The 10,326-nt window shown below is 38.2% G+C and overlaps 1 protein-coding gene across 1 annotated transcript; it reads left to right on the top strand.

Moving 5' to 3' along the window:
* The first annotated feature begins 4,057 nt into the window (after positions 1 to 4,057).
* Positions 4,058 to 9,306, top strand: LOC128369009 (endoplasmic reticulum resident protein 27). The gene is made up of 7 exons (XM_053329960.1): positions 4,058 to 4,115; positions 4,896 to 4,981; positions 6,531 to 6,668; positions 6,787 to 6,903; positions 7,042 to 7,167; positions 7,311 to 7,508; positions 9,265 to 9,306. The coding sequence occupies exons 1-7, from the start codon at positions 4,058 to 4,060 to the stop codon at positions 9,304 to 9,306; spliced, it is 765 nt and encodes a 254-aa protein (XP_053185935.1).
* Positions 9,307 to 10,326: the final 1,020 nt, after the last annotated feature.

The following is a 10,326-nucleotide window of genomic DNA, read 5'->3' as shown; positions in this document are numbered from 1 at the left end:
ACATATTTTGAATATTACATTTAAATTGTGCTTTCAGTCATGCAGTCAGGTAAGTTGAAGTAGTCTTTCGTGTCTGTGTGAATCAGCTGCTCTCATTTACACCCAGCACCTGCAGTCATTCTTTCAATTATATTCCTGTTTAACGTTCTGAATGTGTTTGTGTTTCTTAATGTTTCGTCATCTCTATTAAACTCTATTTGAGTTTGCATGTGCACATTGCATATGTCAAACTCTGGCAGCAGCTCAGGAGCACGTTCTGAGGATGAATACCTCCACATGGTGCGAGACTTTAAAACACAGATCATGTGTCAAAGCCGAACAGGGTTAAAGGTTGTGTAACTGAGGTTTGAGAAATAGTGACAGCTTTAACCTTGCCACAATCTAAATACCAGTAATCCATCAGCCTGAGGTTTACCAGCGTTACATCACGCATCTCACCACTAAATTCTCCTCTCTGCCTGCATGTAAACTTAGAGGAAGCGTTAAGTCTGGCTGATCTGCTGGGGCCTCGCACGCAGGGTAATTTCAGAGGAAAACAAACCTGAGATAGCTCTCCAGCAACCTCCTGCAAAGCATCAAAGTAAAGATGTTAAAACATTTGACAGAGATAGGGTTTTCAGATTTAGGCTGAGATTGTGGTACAGAGCTCTGAGCATTCATAAAGGTGTCATGTCAGTATCTCGTAAATTAACTGGAAAACTTGAAAATATCTTAGAAAAATGTCAAAATAATTGTTTTACATTTGAAATCAGTTTTGCAATTTGAAGTGATATCCTGTATTAAATGATGATAAAAAAAACATCATTCATGTGCAATATTACAGGTTATTTACATTTATAATCAGTATAAAAAGAAACTGAGATCATTCTGATTACCTGCTGCATTTCTTTTTGTATGTAACTATTTGATGAAATTATGCAATAATTACTGATTTTCATCCTTTACTATTTTTGAGCCCTGGATTCTTGTCAACTCTTCTATATTATTGTATCAGATTTTTATATTACACATTTAATGTTTGAATACCATCACACACACACACACACACACACACACACATATATATATAATTATAATTATGTTTTTTATATTACTATTATATTTTGACATATTTTATATTATTATTATATCACATGTTTATTACCATGAATTCAACGTTACAATGTATTCTACACTCAAATTTGTGTTACAATTTGCATTTATTTTATTTTATTTATTTATTTTTTATTTATTTTCTTCTTTCATGCTTTATTCTTGTCTTATTTCTGTGTTTTCTCTCTCCACAAAGAACTTACTGTTTGTTCAAGTATTGTTCTCCCCACTGTCCTGTGCTGTTTCTTATGGTCTGTTTGTATGTTTTGTTGGTGAATACTTGTATTGCACTATAAAATTCAGTAAAAACTTTTTTTTAAAATCAGTAAAATTGAGTTTAAGCCTCCAGTTCAAAGCTGCCATGATAAAGGAAAACACATCATGGAGCCTTTGTTACCGTAAACTGATGTTTTAATTTCTGCAATTATGTATATTATAATTCTAACTTTTGATTTGTTTATGTGAAGCACCAGTTATACAAGCATCTGTGCCTATAATTTGAACCTAAACAGCAGCCTCTCTATTGTTCAGTCAGGAACTGCTGAAACCAGTATTTCAGACCTCTTTGACTCCTTGTTTGCTTCTCTGCATCCTTCTCATTATTTCAGCCGTTCTCCGGAAGGCGTTTGTGTCAGGGATGCCATAAACAAACTTTACAGAAAAGCATATGTGTCAGCGCTCTTATAACTTAAAGATTGCATCGTGCAGCTAGAAACAGAAAGTCTTAAACCACTTAGATCCCTGCTGAAAGTCAATCAAATTTACAAGACTTTTGTTATGACTAAACTAAAGTTATCTTTTCTTTATTGCTCTGTGACACTGAAGAGTAAACATTTTTAAGAAGCTTTAAGTATTTCTCACCTGAGAATAGTTGTGTGCTGATGCTGCGTCACTGTATGTCTGCTGTGACGTCTGTGTGTGTGAAATAAGCAGAAGTCATCAGTCATCAGTCTATGGTGTTAAGCATTGCCCTAATTTGCAGTATTAGTGTTGCCCTGCTGCCCCTAAGCCTCATGTGAATATAGGATACCTTCGTCATCATAATAAACACTGACCCTGTTAGTCAGGTGAACTTACCACAGATTTAAACCACACAGATTTTAACTGTTTACAATAATATATGTCATTACTATTACTGTTCGATTTCTACTTAATATTTCTATTATGTCCCATTTCCTCTCCCCTGATGGATAGAAAAACCTGCTGACTTATGTTTGGTGTATATAATAATTTAGACATGGCACTTTTATTTCCTTGTAGACCAGCTCTTATTAGTCACACTCCTGCACGGACCACATGCAGATGTATAACTACTAGACTACTAGAAACAGTTTTAGGAGACTGTCTATGTTTGGTATAAACAAGTGCACAGCTTTCATGATAATAATCTGTTTTTGTATACAAAGGCCCATATGCATGTATATGAAAAGTGCTTGGATTTAATTTATGCAAACACACACAGTTACACAAAGAGAAAGTTTACAGGGTTCAGACCAAAACTGCTGCTACCATGTTGTCCTAAAGAGGTCGTTATATTTTAGTGCATGCAGCTGGCTTTACTGCTCTGTGGTCGAGCAAAGTGTTACTTGCATGCAATGTTTAGCACATTTCCTTTTCGGGGGCAAAATCCTGAGTAAACCACAAAAAATACAAAAATGTGTATAGAGTTTATTGTAATTTGTGGCATTATTGATTAAAACTGTAAATCAGTAACTTTTAGATTTTGTTTTAACATCCCACATTAACGGCCATGTCTGTGGTGGTTATCAGACTAACCACCACAGATCAGTTATCAACTACACAATTATCTGAACAAACGTTTTATGTATTGTTTGACTCAAAAAATTGGATTTGATTATGTTTAAATATCTGTAATAGGCTCTTCTGTTGAATCGTGTTGATCATTAAAAGCACAGACAGTAATTTTACCCTTAAAGTACGGGTAAATAAGGGATCTTGCCTAACAAACACTACTATTAACTGGTGACTGCTCACTTTGATATACAGTAAAAATGACATGAAATGGCCTCTGTGGTGACATTTCATGATTTTTCTGTTGACTGGAGAGTCTGTTCTTGAAATTTACATCAGATCCTGGGATTTCTGGGATTGAGATGACATTTTCAAACTGTCACCTTCAGTCACTTTATGTTATTCAGTTGGTTAAATCTTGCTCTCCTAATTCTCATGACATTGTAAGATGTTTAGTGTAAATTCTTCAGATATATTTGTTTACTTGTCAGATACCTGGTACTTTCCCAATAACACCTTAGAAATGTGCACCCAAAAAGGTAGATACCTGCTGTTATTCCAAACATCACATATTGTCCTACTGTAATTCAACATTTACAAAGTGTGGCTGCCCCATGATGAATGGGTCAGGTAGGTCTTGTGTCCCTCATGTGGTGAACACACTAAAATGCAGCCTGGTCTAATGGCCTAATCTATCATTCTCCAGTGCTCACACATGTCTCCTCACTAGCTATTTGCAACCTGCCTGGGGATAACACACAACTGTTACCCAACAGAGCCTCCCACACACAACAGATTTATGTAACACATTGCAGCACAAAACACTTTGAGAGCAAAGTTGTTAAGAAGATGCTGCAAACAAGATGCAAGATGAGTGAATGTTCTGTGGACACACATAATGCAGAAAAACAGAAGTCAAGGTAAATTCATTGGATCATTACTGACAGTTACATTTTGCCATGCCACAGCACAGCCCACACACACCTGCCCCCTGTCCTACAGCGACACGTAGTCTAATGTCCCAGCACCCCCAACTTATCATGAACACCTGGCTGGTTCTCATGAAGCCTCCAATCAAAACTCACCTCCAGCTGCCATGTGGCGACCGTCAGAGACAGAACAGAGGTGGCATGACTTTTTATACAGAGTCAAGCAGCTAGACGGTCTTTTTAGGTTTTCCTTCGGTTTATCTGCTGGCCTGTCAAGCGGAAACATGCTGATCACTCTGTTTCTCTCCCTCCTGGTGTCTTCTGTCATTGCCACAGAGAAAGGTAAATTGATTTAAATGAACATGTTTCTACACATTTTTGTAATCTAGTTCTCCTTTCTCTGCTCTCTTGCAACTTTATTTTAAAGTTATTTCACTTTGGTCCAGACTGAAATATTTCAACAACTACTGAATGCATTCCCATGTCAATTTTGTATAAGAATTCAGGGTCCTCTGATAATGAATCCTTTGATGATCCACTAACATGAAGTTCACATGCGTTTTTGAGTGAAAGATCCCTACAACTATTGAAAATATATTGCCATGAAATTTGGTAACATTCATGTTGCCCCTCAGGAGGAATTGTAATAACTTTGACGATGCCTTATCTCTTCAATATACTGCCATCAGGTCAATATTTGAAGTTATTCCATACTTTGGTTTGTAAAACTCATGACAGTCCCATCAGCCTTAGCCGTAACTTTGAGTGCTAATTGCAAAAGTTAACATGCTACACTAAAATGGTGTGCATGATAAACATTACCCCAGCAAAGCTTAAGCAGTGTTTCCATTTAGCGCAAAGCACCACTGTGTCTAACTGTAGCATCACAGAGCCGCAAGCATGCTTATAGCCTCTTAGTATTGTTATGACAGTCAGTGACAGGATTGCAAACTATGTTGAATTATATGTCTAGTAGCATGTGGCTGTGGCTCAGCAGGTAGAATGGGTTGCTCTTGATGATTGGCAGCCCAGCGCCTCACCTTTGTCCATTAAGGTAGAAAAACATTGTATTAATGCAGTCTGTTTACCATTTTAGTGGATCTGTGTGTCTTTCTTTCACAGACAGTGCCCTTCCCAGGCTGGCTGACGCCAAAGCTGTCGAGGCCTTCATTGACTCTGCTGAAGTGGTGGTCATCGCATTCCTGGAGGTCAGACAAAGAAAATTAGGTCACACAACGTAACAGGATATCTTAAAACCAAACCCACAGGGGCCGTTTCATGGCTTACTTTATTACGCTAACATGCATGTGACAAGCCAGACATAATCAGACAAATTAGCTCAAATTTCCAAAAATAAAGCATTTGTTTGCAAGTGTCTTGGTGATATTGTCAAGAATAGATTTCAAAGAAGGATACATTTCCTGTGGCCACACCTTTGGCAGCGTTGGTGCTGTGACGACCGAGGGTGGCTGGCTGGTTGTCCCACAGAGGCGAGCCCTTTGCCCAGACTCTGTGTGCCAGGGATGATGGCAGGCTACTTGACAGGAAATACATACGCATCTGAAGATTTGTGGGATTGGCTCCATTGACCCTCTTGTAAACAAGTGTAAAGGCCAGGAGAGGGTTCATGAGAGGAACGTAGAAGAGAGGGAAGGAGAGCACATGAGGATAACAAAATAGTTGGCCCAAAAATGACCAAAATATTGGTGCAGTGACTAACAGGGAATGCACACATATTACAGGCTGCAAAACAATAAAACGGATCACCAGAGTGCATGCAATACTCTCTCATAAACAGCTATGATTCACCATTTTTTGAGTCAGCCTCATCTGTCCTCCTGGTGTGTTTGTTTATCCATCACTTGGTCTCTTTCTATGACATATATTCTCTCTCTCACTCTCCTTTATTTATTTTTTTGGTGCCCCTGAGACCCATTGGTGGTCTTTGAGAGAGAGAAACATTCTTGCTAAGATGAAGAAAATATGTCCAAAAATATGCTCTACCTCCATAGGTGAAATGTTGCATGAAAAATGCAACCAAAAAATAAAAAATAAAAAAACTTATACCATAATGTAAAAATTTACGTTGCAAGTCAAAATCTTGCATTTAAAATATATACAAGTAAAAGCTTGGCAGTATTATTAACAAAACGAACAGCAGAAGGGCTCATTGTTATACATTTAGGTTATATACCTGGATTATTATTACAGATTAATTACAAGTCAGCAGTATTTTAACATTAAAGCTGGTCTAAGTATAATTTTACTTACTTTATATATTTTTGGTCAGTTTTATGTAAAACATCATAATCTGCAAGCAAGTAATTACAGCTGTTGAATAAATGTAGTAAAACGTGCATCACCCTCTTAAAGGTGGTATAAAACAGGATACAATTGACATAGTGCAAGATAAATACGTTTTAACTGCAGTGCTTAACTAAATGTAACCTGCTTAGTCACTTTCCAGCACACTAGTGCATAAAGCCTACCTATGGACAAGTGTCCCTCTTTTTAAAATGTGCCTTATTAGCATAATTAAGTACTGTATTGGAAAGAAGGTTGTGCAAGATTTACAATATAAGTATATAATTCACAAATTATGAAAAAAAAGAAAAATGTCATGCTCATTTCAACAGCTTGTGTAATAATCAAAGAAAAACAAATTGAGGGGAAAAAAAACATTTAAAATGCTAAATGTGAGATCTACTTTAACATTCTCCCTCTTGTGACTCTTCATCCTACACTTTTGTATGTCAGGGAGAGGAGAGTCATGGCTATGAGGAAACTGTGGCAGCTGCGAAGCGAGTTGACACCGTCCCCGCAGCAATGTGCACTGAGAAAGAGTTGTGGGCTGAATACAGCGTCTCCTCAGACACCATCACACTTTTCAGAAAGGTATGCTACACCTTCATGACTGTGCATCCGTTTTATGCCATGAACCATCTTCTCAGTGTCAAAAGTGATAAGTTAAATCAATTGTATGATGATTGTGTGTCTGTGTGATGGGATCCAGGCAGATAACCACCAGGAGAACCTCGAACTTGCCGAGGCCAAGAAGTTAGATGCTGACGGTCTTGTGAACTTTATCACTATCAACGAGGTTCGATACATCACAGAATACAACCAAGTGGTAAGTCCACCTGTTGTCTAAAAAACATCAAAATGTTTAAACAGCCTGTCTCTTCTTTATTCCTTTTTCATTTCTGAAATCTTTACTTCTCTCACCTTAACCTTAATTTTCTCTGTATGTCTGATTTCCCCTCCTTAGACAGCAGTGGGCCTGTTCAATTCAGAGGTGAAGACACACCTCCTGCTCTTTGCCAATAGGGGAACTAAAGAATATACCGACCTCAAGAAGCAACTGGGAACTCTGGCCCCAGAGTTCACAGGCAAGGTGAGAGTATTCATCAGCTTAATTTATCCAGAAAAAAAGGGTTCAAGTCTGTGCCACAGTAGGCTGAATGCCAGGGCATGAGGTTCCCACCTAAAATACAACAAACTGTTTTTATACATGATCAAACTGACTCTGTCCTGCAGTTCTTGTTTGTGCTGATCAACGGAGCAGTCAAGTCCAACTCTCGGTCACTGGGCTACTTTGGCCTCAAATCTAAGGACCTCCCAAGAGTTGGCATCTATGACGGTACCTCCGACATGAAGTGGCTCCTACCAGAAGGAGAGATTTCTGTAGAGCGAGTACAGGAGTTCTGCCAGTCCTTCCTGCAAGGGGAACTGAAGGTGAGCAACCATTAAACTGGAACCCCACCAATTTTACACATCAAAGTCAATTTACATGTGTTGACTACTGCATTATGTGCTACAAAGTTGTATAAAGATTTTTGTGGCTCTATAAAGGGCCACACAAATCTAATAAACTGAAATATGTTGGTTGGTACTGAAAACTACAAGTCTGAAAATAAATTAAAAATCTGGGCTGTTGAGTGAGAAAGAAGTGGGCTGACCAGACCTGTGTGCCCACTCTTCACCTCTGTTTGAAACTTTAACCAAAACATAATATACCCAAATCTCCACCTGAACTGTCAGCACGTCTTTCCTTTTTCTCTTTTTTCCTCTTAACATCTAGATTGACTTTTCAGCCAAGTGTAAAGGCTGATTCATAGCAGGTCACTCAACACTTTTGATAAGTGTTGCTCAACATAAATTAAAGAGTAGCCCACTGTTTTCAATTGATGCATCGGTAGTAGGTTTCAGTCATCTCTATGGTAACCAGATGCTATCTTCTAACCTGTTTGTCTAATTTTATCATATCAACTTAACTGGGACTAATTAAACAAGGATGTTACCAACTATCTAAAGTTACAGACCAAAATATTAATAAGGAGAAACGTAGTGAAAACTACAATCTCCATGGCAAAGTTAGTAACATTACCCAAATACATTGCATAACAAAATATGATGTTATGTCTGCGAAATAATGAAATTCTCCAGGTGCACCAAGTTACGAGCCCTTCCATAAATCAGCTAAAAATAAGTAGCTCAACAATTAAGGACTACAAAGAGAAAAGAAACCGTATAATAAAAACACAACAGGAACACTCTGTTCCACTCGTAATAAAAAAAAAATTGAGACACTGGCAGAAAGGACAATAGCAAAAGTGCTTCTTGTCGTCACCGTGCCACACGAAAGACAGGAAACCTCACTGTGTGCACTAATTTGCTCTGTCACACCACACATAGAGCTCCAGCTGGGTGCGACACAGAGTCTGAGGCCTTACTGCCAGACAGAACAAGCAGTTTAGTGCCAAGACATCACTGAACAGCAACACTAAAGAAGACTGAAATCTGATTATATTATTGTAGGTGCAAAATGTTCACTTGAATTCCAACTGAATGCACAAACAAGAAAAGAAATCTATACAAGGACTCACTAAAAGAAACATCATAATTATAGGACAATGCCATACTTCTTAACAAAGCCTCCTTCAAGCCTCCCACACAGCTGCTTCTGAGTTTTTCTTTCATCATTAACCCTACTGACACACCACAGCTTCCAAACAGATACCTACTGTCACCAAGATCACAAAAATTACAAACAGTCTCAATGCTGTAGATTTCTTGTTTTATGAATTTCATGCGTAAATATAATGCTCCACAGAACTGTATGAACTGTTCATGTGAGTGCCAATTGAATAGATTTAAAAAAGCTTTATGTATCTGACAAATGTGGTGTAGAAATCCTGTTTGTCCTTGTCTTTCTTCTGCACTTACTACAGAACATTTAGAAAAATGTTTGACTTAGCTCATAATAACTAGAAATGAAGCAGAGCCTAAATAAATAAAATAAAATCTCAAAATGTGCCAATGTCACTGAAATGGATAAAGTATGTGTTTCTTTGAGCTTTGAAGCAGATTTGATCATTCCTGTGAAAACAGATAATGCTAAATAAACAAACTGAAGTAGATACTAGTTTAGCATTCCCGTCTTATCAGCTGCTGTCTTTCACTCATCATATTGATATCTCATGTTTTTCAGGAGGTGAAACAAGCGGGAGCAGAGCCTAAAACAGAGCTGTGAGACTGTTGGAACAAATGTGAATTAGTTAATATTCTATAAATTGAATTAAAAAAAAACTGAATGTAAAGTGAATGAACTTGTTTTGTCCTATCATGCCTGTCTTCCACCACAAAGGAAACAATGCAAAGTGTGCGTGTGTATATCATGTGTCCTCACTTCTTCCGTGTATGTTATGTTTTGTCTGCTGCAAGTGCGAGCCCGTCTGCGGTCTAGTTCACCAACCACAGGTCACTGGCCACAAGTTGCAGGGATCTGGCGGAGTTTGTTAGTCTGTCCACTAATGGTATTGTCAGAACCACAACAGACTGACCTCAGGGAGAGTGACAGAGAGCAGGCTGGGAAGTCGTGAATATATGGCAGTAGTTAGCGGTACTTTCTCATATGAGTCATTCTGGATCGTTGAAGTGTGTAAATAAAGTGAAAAATATCATGTGCACAGGATAAACATACGAACAATAATACCACAAAAACATCCAATGAGGAATGTCAGGGAATCACAGAGGCCACACAATCACACACATTTGAAAATAGGCCATAAAATTCAAAATGAATCTAATGATACTTGACTGAAAGACATAACGGGCTCTAAATAGGGATAAAAGAGAGAGTGTTTAGCAATAAAGGCTATAAAAGCTCCCTAGAAGAACAACAGATGGGCTGTAGACATCAAGAGAGAAAAAGTTTGGGCTCGTCCCAAAAATATTCTCTCAAGCAAGCAGGGAATTTCAAGGCCCAGACGAGGATCAGTATAATTAGTGGTGTTGTATTGCCAAGCGGATACATCCGACAGAATTGGGAAAGCCTGGCAGGTGGACGTTTCTCAGAGACCAGATGGAAATATACAGTGTGTGTTGCCTGCCGTCTGAGTTTGTTTACGGCTGTAATTGAGACAATCCACACATAAGACGGTGATGGATAAAGAACTGATGGGAGTCTGGGGTAAAAGTAACATGACAGCATGTTTTAGTTTCATAACATCAAGAAAAAAGTAAGATATTTCCCCTGTATAAATTTGTTACC

The sequence above is a fragment of the Scomber japonicus genome, chromosome 2 (genome assembly GCF_027409825.1).
Source record: "Scomber japonicus isolate fScoJap1 chromosome 2, fScoJap1.pri, whole genome shotgun sequence".
Classification (NCBI taxonomy): Eukaryota; Metazoa; Chordata; class Actinopteri; order Scombriformes; family Scombridae; genus Scomber; species Scomber japonicus.
The sequence above is the reverse complement of the archived record's forward strand: the minus strand, read 5'-3'. Positions and strand labels throughout refer to the sequence as shown.